Source organism: Salvia miltiorrhiza, chromosome 3 (assembly GCF_028751815.1).
Source record: "Salvia miltiorrhiza cultivar Shanhuang (shh) chromosome 3, IMPLAD_Smil_shh, whole genome shotgun sequence".
Lineage (NCBI taxonomy): Eukaryota > Viridiplantae > Streptophyta > Magnoliopsida > Lamiales > Lamiaceae > Salvia > Salvia miltiorrhiza.
In genome coordinates, this window is record NC_080389.1 from 40526182 (window position 1) to 40544151 (window position 17970).

At 42.1% G+C, this 17970-nt stretch overlaps 1 protein-coding gene across 1 annotated transcript; it reads left to right on the plus strand.

Annotated features, from left to right (window-relative positions):
• Positions 1-7273: 7273 nt before the first annotated feature.
• LOC131018802 (uncharacterized) lies at positions 7274-7693 on the plus strand. The gene has a single exon (XM_057947510.1). The coding sequence runs from the start codon at positions 7274-7276 to the stop codon at positions 7691-7693; it is 420 nt and encodes a 139-aa protein (XP_057803493.1).
• Positions 7694-17970: the final 10277 nt, after the last annotated feature.

Below are 17970 nucleotides of genomic sequence, written 5' to 3' on the forward strand. Positions count from 1 at the left end.
AACGAAACTATTAAGCGAACGCCTGCCAGCGTCGTTGCCAACAGCCTGCTCACTGCTAGCCCCGCTTCAGGTTCTACTGGCACGGCAGCACAAACTCTTGGGCTTTTACTTGTGAAGAAACTAATGAATATGGTTGGGGCATCTAGTTCCACACCTGTGATGACGGATCTACTCGTCAACCCACCAGAGAAAGATTCCCCAGAACAACTGATAACTAATCGAAACAGGAAAACTGGATCTGTTCCAACGAAAGGAGGGAACAAAGCCAAAAAACACCCTGTTATTTTTGGCAATCTTATTGACATGGAGGAGTTTCAGCTAGAGGACGAAGGAGAATCAATTCAAGAAGTGTCCAGGGACCTGCGTCAAGAAGACAAGGTTGAAGCAGGCTTGGAAGCGCAATTGGAAGAGATGCAGAAGCAAGTGCAAAGGTTACAAGCTGCCTTCAGAGAGAAAGAAAAACATACCGGGTTTGTAGACGATGAAGAATCGCCAAAGACTTTGGACAGGGAACGAGCTATACGCAAGGTGACTCAACTCAAAACACCTATTGAATTGACTCGCAATCGTACGAGGTCATCCTAGTGCAGTAAGCTAACCCAAGTCATCTCTCAAGGAAGATTTAACAGGGCATTCAATCACGTCACACACAGAAAGTAGTAAAACCTAAACACTCTAATTGATTTGTTTGTTTGTACTAATTTCCTAATGCACTTAATTAAATAACTGAAATAAATCTAATTCTAGCAATGATAAACAAAAATAAATACAACACTAGTACTGATGCAGAAAATAAATAAGAACCCTAGGCAATAATTAAAGAAGAACTAACTAACAACCTACTGAAATATATACTGACAATTGAACGAATAAATTGAAAATACTGAGCATTAAATCTACTAACTAAATCTACTAATCTAGAATAACATAAATAAATCAATATATTGAAAAGTGCGACAAACTTCAATTAAATTCAAATAAGAGGAAAGGATGAAATACCAATAAATGTTGAGAGAATAATATCCACCACTGCTTACAACTTCAAAGGGAAATTGAAATTCAAGTCTGAAAATAAATTCTAGCCAGAATAGAATGCTTCAAAAACTTCTAAGAAACTAAAACCCAAAAGTGTTCTTGGTGCCAGTACGTGGGCGGAAGTGATAGGTCAAAAAGAGTAGTCAGCCCCTTAAATAGTCTCTCCCATAAAACACGTTTCTCCTTTTTTTAACTTAAGCGCCACTCTTGAACTAAAGAAGGCCCAGCGAGCGCTGGGCCCTAAGCTCGACCGCCGAGGAAAATAGGGGCCTCGGGCGATGCCTTTGAGGAGCTCGGCCAAGGGTGGAAAGGAGTGCCTCGGCCGATGGCTTGAGGAGCTCGGACCGCTGGGCTTCGCACTCAGGCGATGGGATTGAAGAGGATCCCTTGACCGCTAAAATGGAGAGCTCGGGCGAGTGGCTTGCAGAGGGCACTCGGGCGCTGGCTTTTGGAGCTCGACCGAGGGAGCAAAAGGTGGTCCGGCGATGGGGTTAAAGCTCGGACGAGAGGAAAAGAGTGGTCCTTGGCCGGTGGGCTTCAGGCCTCAGGCGATGAAAAAGAGCGGCCCTCGGCCACTGGGCTTCAGGCCTCGGGCGATGGAGGTTTAGAAGGACTCGGCCGATGGTTTTGACTTTTGAGGCCTCGGCCGCGGGAGCTTGGAGGAGCTCGACCGCTGGCTTTGAGGCCTCGGCCGCAACTTTTTGCACGTGCAAAATTTCTTCTTATTGCTCCCAAATTGCTAAGTATTCACATTTTCTCCATTTTAAACTCTTCTGTAAAAAGTGAAACACTCTTCATCAAATTTACTAACATCAATAACTAAGAGTTCAAATTATCATCAAATAATCCCTCAAAATATGAACAATTAGGTATAAATCACAAGGGGCCTGAATCAATAAAGGAGCGCCCTGCTAAAAGAGTAGCTATTGATACCACCAGAAGACTGCGAAGAGTGAAAAGCCCGTTTGTAAAAGAGATCTTATCAGACATACTACCGGCTCATTACAAGCCTGTGACGCTTGACTTCAACGGAAGAGAAGACCCATAGGTCCATATGGCTCGATTTGAAACTTTGATGACCCTGCATCTATACAATGAGGGTGTTCGTTGTAAACTTTTCTCGACAACCCTGTCTGGACTAGCCCAACAGTGGTTTCATACCCTGGAACCTGGCTCCATCCACAATTTTGATGAACTTTACGACGCATTCATGCACTAGTTTGCTAGCTCCAAGAGAGCAGGGAAGACAACAATGTCGTTAATGGATATACAACAAGAACCTCAAGAGACCTTGAGGGATTCTGTGGTTTGATTTAACATGGCTGCCTTGGAAGTACCTAAAGCAGAATCTATGATCAAGAGGTATGCTTTCATCCAAGGACTAAAACCTGGCCCCTTATTTGACGCATTGCAAATCGCCCCTCCTCGTGATTTCGATGATCTATTATCCTGATTACTCGGGTATATATAATTGGAGGAATCCTAGGCCGCTAGGAAGGTGGAGGCTGAAAAGGGAAGGGTTACGAAGACAAACAAGATGGAGGAAAGGAGTGAGAACAGATACCCTAACAAACCACGGATGAGAACACCCTCACCTAGAGGCCCGGCTACATACAACATCAGCACTGAACCAGGTACACAACCTAAAGCAGAAAAGAAGACACAAAACGTCACTATGAAAGGACAAACTTGGTTGAAGATCAAGGGGAAGATACTAATCATAGACCCCCAAACTTAACCACGTTCACACCTTTAAATCGAAGTCATGAGGAAACCTTTCATGCTATCACAAATAGTCACTAGTTCCACCCTCCCAAGTCCTATACGGTAGGGCCGCCACGACCAGGACGGAATGGTCTGTTGTATGAGTTTCACAATTACTTGGGACATACCATGGAAGAATGTACCCATCTTCGGAACAAAACAGAGGCAATGGTCAGGGGAGGCAGGCTGGACCGATTCATCCGAAGAGAAGGAAGAAGAGAGAGAAGGAGGCCAACACTACCACCACCGCCGAGGCTGCCTAACAGGGAGGTTAGGATGATCATGGGAGGAGAAATAGATGAAACGTCAAATAGAGCCAAAAAAGCCATCATCACGACCGCTAAAGCTCGGGCAGAACAGATAATGGCGGTTACCCATATCAACAGGGATGTAGAAATATCTTTCGAACCCAAAGACGAAAGACCGCTGATGAGACCCCACAATGATGCCTTGGTATGTACAGTGGAATTGGCCGAATGTCTAGTCCATAGAGTTTTTGTGGATACAGGGAGCTCTGTCAACATCCTGTATCAAGAATGCCTTCAGGCCATGAACATAGGAGCTCAACTGAAAGTGGCGACAAAACCCCTATATAGATTCACAGGAGAAATGGTGATCTCAACAGGAGGAATTGAATTACCAATTATGTTGGAAATCCCGGCAGCTCGGAAGACTAAAATAACAATACTCTTAGTGGTTGATTAAAGGAAGCCTGCTTACAACATGATCTTGGGACGGTCCTGCCGAAGCCCATCGTTGAGACTTTGGACAAATGATATTTGTATTTTCCTCTTCCCTGCAATTAAGTTAGTTTAATGGCAAGTAATAGGGTCGAACCCACATAAAATTGATGTATCCTTGTACTCGTGTCACAAGTTTATATAAGGTTATTCGTCTGTGGACAAAGGTGTCACTCGCCAGTCTGTGGCTAAAATAGAATTGAAATCTATCTATAAGCAGAATGTAAATGCTGAAAACAAAACACAAGAAAATAATTAGTAATGGAGAGAACCCGGTCTGGGCATAGTCTCGGTGTGATATGAGATAATTCTTTCGGTCATAGGTTCAAGGATTTTCATTGTGCGTTCACATCTTTGGTTATGGACAGTCGTCAATAGGATGAGCCCATTTTAGTTGTCACGTGCGCATCCTACCCCGTCCTCATCCACGCCATTCATGTGGCTGGCGGACCCAAATGACCCATAAGCATGTCCGAACACATACGATCACCTTTCCCACATTTGCCGCACTATGTGGAGCCGGATTCCTCCTAACTTGAGTTCACTTGTTGCTTGTAACTTGGTCGTGCCCAAAACAGTATCGGCCGGATAAAGTACCGAATTTGCCCAAGTTGTATATGCATCAGGCCAAATGCTTGGGAATGTGACTGCACAAATCTTTGGTCCGTTTTGACCTCACGATTTATTATTATCCCATATCAACCTTAAGTAGCCCATACCGAGTATAAGAGCCTAGCTACTCCTAAACATAAAATAAAAGCAAAGTAAGTAAAGGGAATAAACATACTTGAATTGAAATTGTCTAGGCGGAATTTAGACAAAGTACTTGCCGGCACCAACTCCGGGCATAGAACAACAAAATATAAAATTGAAAAGTAAAATGGCATGTGGCCGTGTATCTGCCTCACAGTCACTCAACACATGAACATAAAACTAAGAAAGCTATTAAAGGAAAGTGGCCACGTAGGGGGTGGAACTGGATCAATGCACTCGCTGGACTTCAACTCTCAGGGCTGTCGAAGATAGGGATGGAAATTATACCCGCGGGTTCAGGTACCCGCGGGTACCCGACCCTAATGGGGCGGGGATGGGGCCAATACTTTCGGGGTCGGGGCGGGGACGGGTATGAAAAGTTAAACCCGAGTCGGGTTCGGGGCAGGGGCGGGTATATAGATCCCCACCCCGACCCCGCCCCGAATAATATATATTTAGTATATTTTAAATTATTTTTTATTATTAATGAAATATATTAGTATTAATATTATATTAAAATTCAAATTTATGATATATAACATTTTTCTCATTCTTTATATAACATAATTCATCCACCCTTTTTCATCCATTTTTCAATGTGGGACATTATTACTCTTCAACTCTCCCACATTTCTCACCACTTTTGTCCCACATTGAAAATGTAAAGAATAGATGAGGAAAGTTGGCTTTATAAATAAGATTTCCTACACAAGACTTAACTTCATTAACTTTGCTATATTTTTTCTTTATTGTATAAGGAAAAAAAGCAAATTTTAATAAAAGTTTAAATGAATTTGAAATAAAAATTAAGTTAAATTTTTTACAAATTTTAACTTTAATTTAAATTTAAATCTTGCGGGTACCCGACAGGTATTCTTCCCCCATTGGATAATACCCGCCCCGACCCCGCCCCGATTTAAACGGGTATGGAGACGGGGCCGGGGATGAATTTCATAGGCGGGTACGGGGATGGGAAAGCAATACCCGCCCCCGCCCCGCCCCGTTGCCATCCCTAGTCGAAGACTCCTTTGGCGTGTAGTGCATTCATATTTATAGAAAAAGCATGGGCTAGGGCTTGGCCCAGAACAGGCAGCGGCTGAGCTAGGGTTTACATGGTTGTTCTTTCTTCCATGGCGTGCCCTAGGATCTGCATGGCCTCCGGTCATGGCAATGAATCTCGGCTGGAAAGGTAAGTAGATTTTCTTCCTTTTCTGGACCCGAGGGGCAGATTCTTCCACCTATGCATGTTCACTCCAGTTGTGCCCAACTGCAACTTCTCTCTTGGCCTCCTTTTCTTTGCCTTCATTCCCTCGTCTTCTACTCACATGCGGCTTCCATCTGGGCCTTCCGCCCGAACATGACCCGATCCCACGCGGTACTTGATATGGGCATAGCTTGAGTTGTGCCTTTGTCTGAAGTCGGGTACTTGCCTCTTTCGCAGAATGGAGCTTGTTCTCTCCTTATGCCTCCTGCACACTCCTGTGCCCAAAACATGCCCTCCCAGGCGCAAACACACATACATTGCATGAGTATTGAACTCATACCAAGGGAAAATAGCGTGCACCACCAAAATTATAACCGACATGCCTACGGAAGTTCAGGAGAGGTCATAAAATGCTTGAGAATGAAGGCCGACGTCTTCATGTTTGGTACAGTGGACCTTTAAAGGACTTGATCGAGAACTAGCAGAACATAGGCTTAACGTAGATCCCAAAATCAAGCCTGTCAAGAACAAAATTAGCTCATTCGGGACAGAAAAGGAGGCCGCAATCAAGGAACAAGTACAATCACTCTTGAAAGCAGGACACATAGCTGAGGTGCAGTATCCTTCATGGATTTCTAATGCTGTGATGGTGGCTAAGAAGGAAAAAACTTGGAGAATGTGCATCGATTTCAGGGACCTCAACGCCGCATGGCCTAAGGATCATTATCCCCTTCCCCGTATTGTTCAGCTAGTGGATGCAACAGCGGGGTGCGAACTACTATCCATGATAGACGCCTACCAGGGCTATTACCAAATCAAGATGCATCTTGATGACATCGACAAATCTGCATTCACAGTGTGTGAAGGGATCTTCGGGTTTGCAAGCATGCCTTTCGGACTAAAAAATACAGGAGCTACCTATCAAAGAATGATGGACAAAATTTTTCGAAACCAAATAGAAAGAAACATGGCTGTATATGTGGATCACATGTTGGTCAAAAGCCAGAAGGTGACATCACACCCAAGAGATCTAGAGGAGGTCTTCTCAATTATTGGACAACACCGTCTCATGCTCAACCCTGCCAAATGTGCTTTTGGAGTCAAGATAAGGAAGTTTCTCGGATACAGGGTAACACCTCGGGGAATAGAGGTGAACGAAGACGAGGTAAATGGGAGGATAACAGCCCTGAGCTGATTTATCTCCCGGTCTGAAGATCGAAGTCTCTATTACTTTAATGTGCTAAGGAAGGGTAAACAATTCACATGGGACGAGGAGTGTCAACAAGCTTTTCAAAAACTGAAGGATTATTTGGCAAAATTACCGGTCTTACAAAGCCTACCCCAGAGGAAACCCTATACCTCTACTTTGCGGTAGGAAAGGATTCTCTAAGGTGAAAAACGGGCAGCAAAAACCGATATACTTCATATGCAGGATTATGCAAGGTCCAGAACTAAACTACACTATGACAAAAAAATCTGCATTAGCCATAATGGTAAAATGAGAAAGTTAGGGCCTTATTTCTTATCACATAAGGTGGTGGTCAGAACATCCCCGCCCTTCAGGCAGATTTTGGGCCGGCCCGATTTATCAGGGAGGATGGTCAAATGGGCTATAAAATTGGGAGAATACGATGTGAATTTTGAACCAAGGAATGGCATCAAATTAAAGGCGCTAGCCGACTTCATTTAGGAAACTACCTGAGGACAGCCAGAACAACCCTGGGTAGCATACGTTGACGGATCAGTAATAAAAAGAGGAGTAGGGCTGAGAATACACATGATAACACCCCAGGGAGACATAATTCAGATAGGCGTAAAGTGCAGAGAGAGGCAATTGTCCAACAACGAAGCTGAATACGAGGTTGTCATAAAGGCGTTAAAAGTTGCAACCCAGGCGGGAGCCAATAAGATACATATCAAAATGGATTCTCAATTAGTGGCACAACAATATGCAGGGATATATGAGGTGACAGAAGAAAGAATGAAAGCCTATGTGGAGGATCTTAAAAATAGGGCAGTCCAGCTCGAGGAACTAGTGATAGAACAAATTCCAAGGGAGGATAATGACAAAGCTGATACCCTGGCAAGAATGGCGGGAGCCGCAGAAGGATCATGGACTGGGGAAACTACCCTGTTGCAAGAAATCATGGATGAAAACATGGATGTAGTGATGGAGATCGCAAGAAAACCTGACTAGAGGGCCTCCATAATACACTTCCTCAAAACAGGGCAACACTCCAACCCAGAAATAGCTCTGCAGAACCCCTACAACAAATATTGCTTGATCAATGACCAGTTATTCAAGAGATTATTCAGTAGTCCCTACCTCAAATGCTTAGGGCCAGAAGAGGCAGAATATGCATTGACAAAAGTACACCAGGGTTGTTGCGGAAATAATGTGGGATATAAGGACTTGATAAGGAAGATTATACGGGCAGGTTTCTACTGGCCACAAATAGGGAAAGAGGCCTGAGAATTCGTGAAAAAATGTGTAAGTTGTCAAAAGTATGCACCAAGGATAACGTCCCGGGAGATGAAATGGGAATCATGCAGGTTGCTTGCCCCTTTGATAAATGGGGAATCGACATCGTCGGTAAACTACCAGTGGCTCCAGGAGGAGGGTGCTACTTGATAGTAGCTGTTGATTAATTTTCCAAATGGGTTGAAGCGGAAGCTGTTAACAAAATTGATGATGTAATGGTGGAAATGTTCATCTGGAGGAATATATGCTGCAGGTTCGGAACACCCAGGGTGTTAATCTCCGACAATAGCACGCAATTTACCAATGCCAGGATGTGAGATTTCTGCCATCACATGGACATAGAACAACGCTTTGTGTCAGTAGCCCACCCTCAAGCTAATGGACAGGTGGAACTAACAAATCGGACGATCTGTGATGGAATCAAAAAGTGGCTCGCAAAATGCAGGGGAAAATGGGCTGAGGAGTTGGATACAATCCTGTGGGCACACAGGACAAGTCTAAAAACTGCAATAGGGCAAGCCCCGTTCACGCTGGTATATGGGTCCAATGCAATCATCCCTTACGAAACTAGATTGACTTGATCAAGCTAGACATGGTTGATTTGGAAAGACTAAATGAAGAAATGAGCAAAGTCAAGCTAGACATGGTTGATTTGGAAAGAGAACTAGCCTAGATCAGGGTTACCAAATACAAGAACTTGATCAAGGTAGGATACGACAAGAGAGTGAACTTGAGAAAGTTTGAGAAGGGCGATTTAGTTTTGAAAAGAACAGACGCGTTGAAGCCTGTTGGAAAGTTTGAGCCCAATTGGGAGGGACCTTACATTATGACGGAAGTGCTAAAAGGAGGAGCGTACATGCTCACGGACGAAAGAGGGCTAACATTGCCTCGCCCGTGGAACATCAACATGCTCAAAAAAGTCTTCGCCTAATAAATAGGGACATACCGTGATCCCAAAAGGTTAGGCATCTACAAGCCTGAGCTACTATACCGCCCTTTAGTTTTCTATTTCATTTTTTTTTTACGTTGAATTCTGTACTAGACTGGACACTTTTTTTCCCAAAGGATTTTAATGAGGTCCCTGGTCGAGGTATGCATTGCATAAATAAAATACTCTGATTTAGGTGCAAAAGATTGAATCTTTCTAAGTAGTATGCGCACAAAAATACACGCGCATATCACTAAGGAAAGGGGGGAAGAGGAGTATATACCAACATCCCTGGCATGAAATGAAACAAAGGGAAATCATCCCTGGCATGAAATAAAACAAAGGAAAATCATCCCTGGCATGAAATGAAACAAATGAAAATCATCCCTGGCATGAAATGAAACAAAGGAAAAATATCCATGGCATGAAATAAAATAAAGAAAAATCATCTCTGGCATGAAATGAAACGAAGGAAAATCAGCCCAGGCATGAAATGAAAAAAAGGGAAATCATCCATGGCATGAAATAAAACAAATGGAAAACGTCCCTGGCACGAAATAAAATAAAGATCCTTGGCAAAAGGAAAACATCCATGGCCGAATAAAACAAAGGTCAACTGCCCTTAGTTAAACAAATCAAAGTAATCATTCCCAGCTAAAAAGCAAAAAATAACTATTTCATATAGAACAAGATAGAACAACCCTGCAAAGCAGAAAAACAGCACTACAAGAATTCTAACAAGTCTATACATAAACAACACAAGACTAACCAAGATCGAAAGCAAGCAGGATGAAAATATTATTAACAAAATGATCAATTACATTGGCAGAGCCAATATCAAAGTTTAAAAACGTATTACAAAATCAAAGTTAAAACTACAAATTATAGCCTAGTTGGATACAGGGTCAATAGGAGAGGATTCAGGAGCCGTCTTCTCGCCCTCGGTCAAAGGAGTAACCTGCTCTGTTGGATCTTGTTCAGCCAGAATCGTGTTGGAGGAAACATCTTTCTCAGGATGATCTTCATTCAAGACCAGAATCTCCACCTCACGATCGGATGCATCTTTCCCAGTGTGAGTCTTAGGATCATCTGTAGAATCTCCCTGAACGGAGGCAGCTTTAGCCACTTCAGCAGGGATATTCACATGAAGGTCTAAACATAAAATAAAAATCGTAAAGTCAAAACAAAGAATAAAATGAAGGGGAAATGCAAAACAAGGATGAAATACCCAAAGATAGGAAGGTGCAAACAGCTGCCAGAGAACTACCATAAAAATTGGGAGGAGCACCAGCATGCCGGAACAGGGACTCATGAACAGAATCCAAGCAAGGCGTCTTAAAGACAGGCCTGTCAGGAAAAGGGACAGAATCATCCCCATGAATAAAAGCATTGATGGCTTTATCCAGAACATGGATGATCCATGCCTCCAAACCCTAGGGAAGGAAATCATCCACCCCCAACGTGCCCAACAAACCCTCAGGGTTCAGGGAGTCTATCAAAGCATCAATGTTTAACACATCTCGTTGCTCTGAAGTGGCTTCAATCATGTCTAAGGTTTTCCTTTCTATGTCCTCTACCAGAAACATAACCCCTCTGTCGAAATCCTCGGTGAATTGGGGTGTTTGACGATAACGCTCCAAGAGCCCATGCACCATCTGATCCAGAAATTACTGGCCGTGAGGAGACAAGAAAGCCTCTCGCATTTGATGGCTAACTCCAAATAAGTATCATCTTTCTCTTTCTTCATGTACAGTATGGGTAAGTTTTTTCATCAAGGCCCGCAGTTGTTGGGCATGTTCCTATCCCTGTTTAGCCAGGCTTTCATCCATCTCGGCCATTACTCGGGCATTCTCGGCTTCTAGCAAATTCATCCTAACAGACATGTTGGAAAGACTTTCTTTTTGACTTTCTACTTCCATTTCAAACTCAATGACTCACTCAGCGGCCTGAGTCAGTCCTTTATCCTTCTTCTGTAACTGAACGCTAGCCTGGGTCAGTTCAGATTTAACCTGATCAAGTTCCAGACCCCGTAACACTGTGTCACGAAAGCGCGTTTCATGCTGAAAAGCAAATCAAGCTACAACAACAATGATAACAAGACTTACATATGAAAAATCTCGAAGCAAAACCATTAACAGGTGGAAGTAAAAACAAGACTTACGTATAAAATATTCCTGACAACGTCAACACACAGCTTGTTGATGTCTTCCACTTGCATCTTGGCCATATCAACAGCGTGGCCACGGTTCATGAATAGATGGTATAATTTCGGCCCCGTTATGCTCAAAACAAGGTCAAAATCGTTGTCTTCATCTTGATCACCCACAGTTTTCCCCGCTGACTTTGAAAGGCCTTTTAGCTTATATTTCTTTGATCTTTTGGGATGATGAGGGTCCTCATCGCCACCAGCGGCCTTGAATTTTCCAACGGTCACAGCTATCTGTCCCACTGTAGTAGTGGGCTGCTCGAGCTCCTCATCTTCATCCTAGAGGGAGAAAGGGATATTCAAGCCTAGGGAAGATTGAAATAACGTAGTGGTGGGAACCCCACTAGGCGAAGATCGAGTAAGCATGCGCCTACTCGACGAGGATGAAGGCAAAGGAACTTGAGAGATTGGGGAAGTAGGGATCGGGGAGCTTCTAGTAGGTGATCCATGCGAGTCACCTGCAGTACTGGAGCCTGCCGCTGTACTCTTTTCAGTCGGGGATGAAGAGAATGTAGTCACTACAATACCCTCTGCCTAACCAGCACCCAGGGTAGAAGGTTCTGCTTGCGCAGCCCTTTTCATGGCTTCCAAACGCCTCAGATTGGCGCGCTCTTGCCACTTCATGTCTGCATATAATAAAGTAACATAGTAAGGTAATCAAGTCTGTTACTTTATAATCAAGTCTGTAATAAATAATTACCAACCTGATCAGCAGGAAACCTTTCAAACAACCATGATGCAGCAAGGGCTAAATTATCCCGAGTAATATACTTAATATCTAAATTTGAAATTCGAGATAGGAGATCCACTACACATTGCAAGGGAGTAGTAGTAACAGATTATACTTTCTCGCCCAATTACTCCGAGTTATCTCAATGAAAAAGTACATATGTTTTCAATCTCGGTCATAAAAATCGAAGCAATCCAGGAAGTGTATTTTGTATGAAGAGATGGAAGAAAAGTGGTCAAATATGTCAGTCTTTTTCAAGGCTTGGATTTTGTAAAATACCCTAGCAGTGTTTTCCACTCCAAAGTAATGCAAAACTATGTGGAATGTTAGGGCTCGCCTAATAGTAAAGGGAGAAATTTGAAAAAAGGGGATATTATAAAAGTTACACATCTCGATTAAAAATTGAGGTTGCGGTAGACGCAAACTCGAAATCACCTAGGTTTCCCACATAGGAATAATAGTTGAAGGGAGGTGATTGATGCATCTTCGACTTTTGGGCCAGTTGGCCCTATTTTTTCTCCTTTGTTTGTGTCAGTTCAGGTCTTTTCGGGAGGAAACCAGGTCGTAATGGGGAAGCAGTCTAGTAGAGCGAAAACAGAGGAAATGTGGTCGGATTGGGCATTACCAGCCCAGATTGCAATGTCATGTTTACCAGCATGGAGCCTAGGCGCAATACCTCTCAAGTTTAACTTGGGGTATGGGAACCCGAAGCAACCCACCTGGTATGGATCAAACCAAAAGAAGCAATCCGTCTGACCACTACAAGCAGAAGAAGCCAGCCGTTGCCAGATTGTGTAGTGAATTGCAAGGATGATCGTGGAAAGAAGGAAGAAGGAGGTAGAAGAATCCAGAAGGCGGAGGAGTTGACCTAATCTGCTGTGGAATGAAAGAATCAGTCGGATCTTCAATCAAATCATTCACAATGGAGCCACAAAAGAAAGAAGATCCTGCTGAAGATTTGAAGACAGGCGCAGCTAGGGTTTGCCCTCCACTAGACGCAGTATAAAAGAAAGAGCAGCTCCAGCTATTAGAGCTCTTGGCCCGTTAACTTTTGTCCGCTGCACTATTCTTAGTTTTTAGTACTTTAAACTCTTGGCACTTTTGCTTACGTTTTAGAATTCTCTCTAGTTCCAAAAACACTTTACATTTTCTTAGTATAAATTCGTGCAAACAATCCACTACTTTTAGTATTTTAATTCGTGTTCAAGAAACAAGATCGTGCCATTTATTTTAGGTACTTTTATTTCAAGTATTTACTTTTGCTTAATGATGTGTTTATGTTATTTTGCATTTACGCTTTTCAATATGTGTGAGTAATCCCCTTGGTAAGGTTACGGGGTGGAAATAATTATTGTCGATATGTAAAACTATTGCGAGGCATTTGTGCTATCGGTTGAGTCTAGTAGTTCCGGGATCTTGGGTAGAACCATGGCCAGTAAGGACCTAACGGAAGAACTCCGCTCGATACGATCCTGTCCATATCAAGCAAAGGTCAGATGCCCTGGGCGTGACAACCAGTAAGGCGCTGACCGAGTAGCTGAGCAATACCATCCCAAGGTGTTGTAGATCCATCCGGCGAGGAAAGGATTGATGGGATACACTGTCCTCCCTCGATCTTGGGCTTCTCTAGTGACTACCCATCAACTGTGACGAGGCATAAAGCCATGGTTATCAAACAAGGAATGCGCTTATTGCATCATACGTATGACTATGACCGGTTGGTTTAGTACTGGAAATTACAATCCCGAGAGTCATATGTGCTCAGGGTGCAATTCCGGGGACCTTGGGAGAGAAGGTTGATAAGGGCCATACTTGGTGGATAACGGGTATGACTACTACCTACGGAGAAGTGAAGCACAGCCTTGTGACCGGGGAAAAACCGTGATCTTCGGACCAAGTGATTACAATGGACTCAACCATCCCAAGTGTGAAGTATAATCTCTTGAAACACCCCAATGTCTTTGGGCCACACCTTGAGGTTATATGTATCATGGACGGATCTTCAGTATGCCTATGACCAATACAAATATCGACAACAGTTATGACCTAACCGAAAACCTTACCCCTTTTTATATTTGATCTTCGTTCAGTTTATTTGTGCAGGTTATACAGATTGAGACTTGTGACACCTCAATTTGTCTTCGGAGAACAAAGTGGTTCCTCACTCCCTGTGGGATTCGACCCTATACTTTCTGCTAAGACAGTTCTTTGGTTGTGAGCAATAGGAGCGTGTATTGTCCGTCTAGGGCATACACAAGTATTTTGATCGTACCGCACGACGGGTGCGTGTCAGTGATCACTAATTTCTTAGCAACAAAATACCACAACTAACACGGTGCAATTGTAGCAAATAATCAGTTATCGAGTATCATATCCACATGGACCGATAAACGAAATAACCCTAACTACTCCCTAAACAAACAATCACAGTAGACAGGCAAACAGAATTTGAAGAAGATTTAACTAAAACTAAATTCAAAAAGCAGCAAATAAAATTCAAGAGGAAAATTCAAATAATGAAAACGACTGATCCTAGGGTAGTAAATTCATTAACTAAATCCACATAATCAATCTATTAATCCTATTAACCAGTTTAATCCAGTTATGATGAGAGATCACTTAATTAATCAATTACTCTCGCTAGAGCAGCAACGATCGTAGATTAGTAAATTTTCTATCTCCGCTAGGTCTCAATAAAATCTACTAACTCCCAAAAGCACATAGGAATAGCTCTCTATGATCCACCTATCTCCGCTAGGTCTCAAGGTTAAAATCATATCATACATTCCTGAATCCGCTAAACAGTTATCTCCGCTAGGTCTCAAACCGAATAGCTAAACATGCAAACTATTGGCCAAATAATTCACAAGAATTCAAACACCAGGAATTATGAATCATAAACTGGAAGGCAAATAGGTATTAACAAATTAATCACATGAATTCAATTAACTATTTACAAACCCTAGAATCAGATAAAGAAACTAGCCAGACGTAGCAAAATAAATCAAAAATATAATTAAAAAGAAAGCAATTGAAAGAACTGAATTAAATAAAATTGAATGAAAAATCTTGAATCTAAAGCTAAAGAACTTAAAACTAAAGTTGGGAACCCTAAATAGGTCAAAAGAAGACCTATATATAGGCACAGGAGATAAATACAGTGTAGAACTCGAAAATACTGAGAAAATCCGAAAATCCTGCAAAATCCCGAAAATTCAAAAATTCTCGTCGGGCACTATTCACTACTGTGCGCGACTTTCTTGTTTCAGCCATATCTTCCTCGTCCGAACTCAGATTTGCAAACCATTTGTTCTTACGAACTCGTATCGCGATGATATACAACTTGCATTAAGACCATTTATCCAAATTAAGACTCCATATTTCTGTAAAATTCATCAAAGTACGAGCAGGTATCATATTTCACAAGATAAAGTAATTTAAGCACAAAACAACTATCAAACGCTCAATTTCATATAAAAGTAACATCATATGAACATTAAAAACTATGGAAACATGAGTGTTAAAAGGAGGTCCTCATTGTCAGGCTTCCTAAAAGCACCACTATGAGTATGAAGTATGAAATCAGAGCCATCAAGGAGTAGAACTTCGCTTATTTTGCGAAGTTCAGAAACATGAATGGTGGAGGGATCGAGATTTGCGCAATCCATGCGTGTATTAGGAGCACGACGAGGCATGATTAAACAATGAAGAAAGAGGACGAGTGATACCTGAAAACTAAGGTTACGCTAGAGAAATTAGCTCAAGCAACAGAAGAAGGTTGAAGAAAGCTTGAGAGAGGTAAAAACTAACGAAATGAGAGAATGAAATTTGAATTTTTAAGAATAAGGTTTTAACATAACCCGCGGTAAACATATGCGGCCAGGAACATCCCTTACGCGAGTAGGTCAATGGGAATACAAAAAATAAACACGTGAGGAGACGAATGGTTTATGTTCACGGAAATATGGCTGGACACGTGTAACGATTTTAAAAGAACCTGACCATATACCCTATAAAATCAACCCCGCCTGAGTAAAATGTACACTGTTCTTCAAAGATCAACCCTGCAACACTAATTCTCTAGTCCGGCCAAGACACCAAGAGCCGCGTCTTGACCAAACTAGGGGGAGGAGCTGATGACGATAAAAATATACATTCGTTAATTATCGGGTGTCAATAACGGAAACAGGCTTGATTCAACCCGTGTTGGGAACTTAATGAAATATCCTAATCATAGTTTTGATGATATCAAAATCAATAGGTTTCACTTGTAATAGACTAGAACTATTCGAACTCAAGTGTTAGAGTTCTTTCTCTAGTTTAATTGTTGTTCTGAAGACTGAAGACTGAAGAACGAAGGACCGAAGATTGAAGACTGAAGATGCCGACTGATGTAACGATTAAGGGAAAGTCAAATATTGATATTTGACTTATCAGTCGAAGGATCAGTTTCGACTGATTACTTAATGCGCGCCACGTGGACTCAGCGGATTGATACTAAAGTTAAGTATCAGTTAAACATTCTTCCTCGGACTGAACCTCCAACGTTCAAAGGAATCCACGCACTCCAGAAGTACAGCCGCATTAAATGCAGATATTTTAGGAACGTCCTTTCTCTGCAGAGGCCATTCCTTGTTGGTGATCATCTTTTCAGAGATGTCGCACCTCCTGCTCTTCAAAGTAGCCGTTTTCACCAAACAAGGAACCACGAAGATTGAAACCTCAGCCCAAGTTCAAATTACTCTCTAACGGAAGAAATCTTGAAGACCATCTCCGCCAACGGATCTATTCAAGATGTCTCCTATAAATAGCGCTAGAGGATTACTTCAATCTTCACCGATTCAACAACATAAGCTGAAATACTGCCGAATTCGTTACTCAACAAAATCAAGCCTCCCCAAAGTTTAAATCGAATAAGCGAATCACAAAGCCAAAAATCAATCACTGCTGATTACATACATTCTCTTAGAACTTAGGCAAATATTGTATATCCAAAGCTTGGTAAAACTGACTACAAAGAACTTGTTCATTGTGGTTTAGTTGGCAAGTTTTCAAACCTCTCTTCAACGAACCGAATTGAGTGTTTGTGTTGAAAAGGAGTTCATACCAGTGTTCTGTCTCCGTGGGATCTTAGTGCCCAGTGTGCGCTAGGAGTGAGAAATCCAACCCAGTGTTTTGGTACTGAAGATAGGCTCTTCAGTCATCTCGGTTTGTGTGCACCCGCAAGCACACGTTCAGGTTTGTTGTGCACCCGTAAGCACTTGCCCAGTGAAGTTGTTGGTCTGATCAACCGACCGTGGATGTAGAAAGTGTTTTCCGAACCACATAAAAATTTATGTGTTATTTACAGCTTTCAGTACTTATCTTCTTACTTGTGCTCTTACCTTCATAAACTGAAAACTGATTAATTGCAAAGAGAAACTTAACTGCTGACAACGTGTTTAATATCACAGGCTATTTCGAAACGAAAGTTTTTCGCTGTGTGTGTTATCAGTCTAACTGATCTATCTTCTGATAGTCAGTAATATTCATAAAATCTCTCTGTTTATCAAACTCGACTGAAGCCTTACGTGTATCAGCTAAAGTCATTGACTTAACTGATAATTCTTACTGAAGAGTATTCAGTATCAGTCGTTAACCATGTTTTGACAAAACTCTTTTAAGTAAACAGGTTGAGTCAGTTTGTATTCAAAGTTTCGTTTTAACAAAGAAAAATAGCCCGTATGTGTATTTCTCCCCCCCCCCAATACACCTATTCGAGACCCTCCGAACCTAACAACCCGGTAAACTTTGATCGGCCCAGAACAAGCCTGTTCGGCCCCAAATCAACCCTAAATCAAAGACGTTATCCTATTCCCAACAGGATGTGTTTCGAATCCATAAGGATATCCTAATCAGATAAGGACTCGGGCTCAGGATTGACATGAATACACGTGGATAAGTGCGAAGAAGCCTAGTTTGAGTAGAATTCGGTAACAGAGTCCTTTTCCTACTAGAATTCTTAGTATTTTGCCTATAAATAGAGGCGTATATTTTCATTATTAGATCATGAAGCATTCAATACTCTTTGTAAGTTGTTACTTTCTCTGGATCATAGTAAAAAGCATTCTAAAACCCCATGGACGTAG

Coding starts and splice junctions, on each gene's coding strand:
- LOC131018802 (XM_057947510.1), top strand. CDS start 7,274: ATGATAACACCCCAGGGAGACATAATTCAGATAGGCGTAAAGTGCAGA.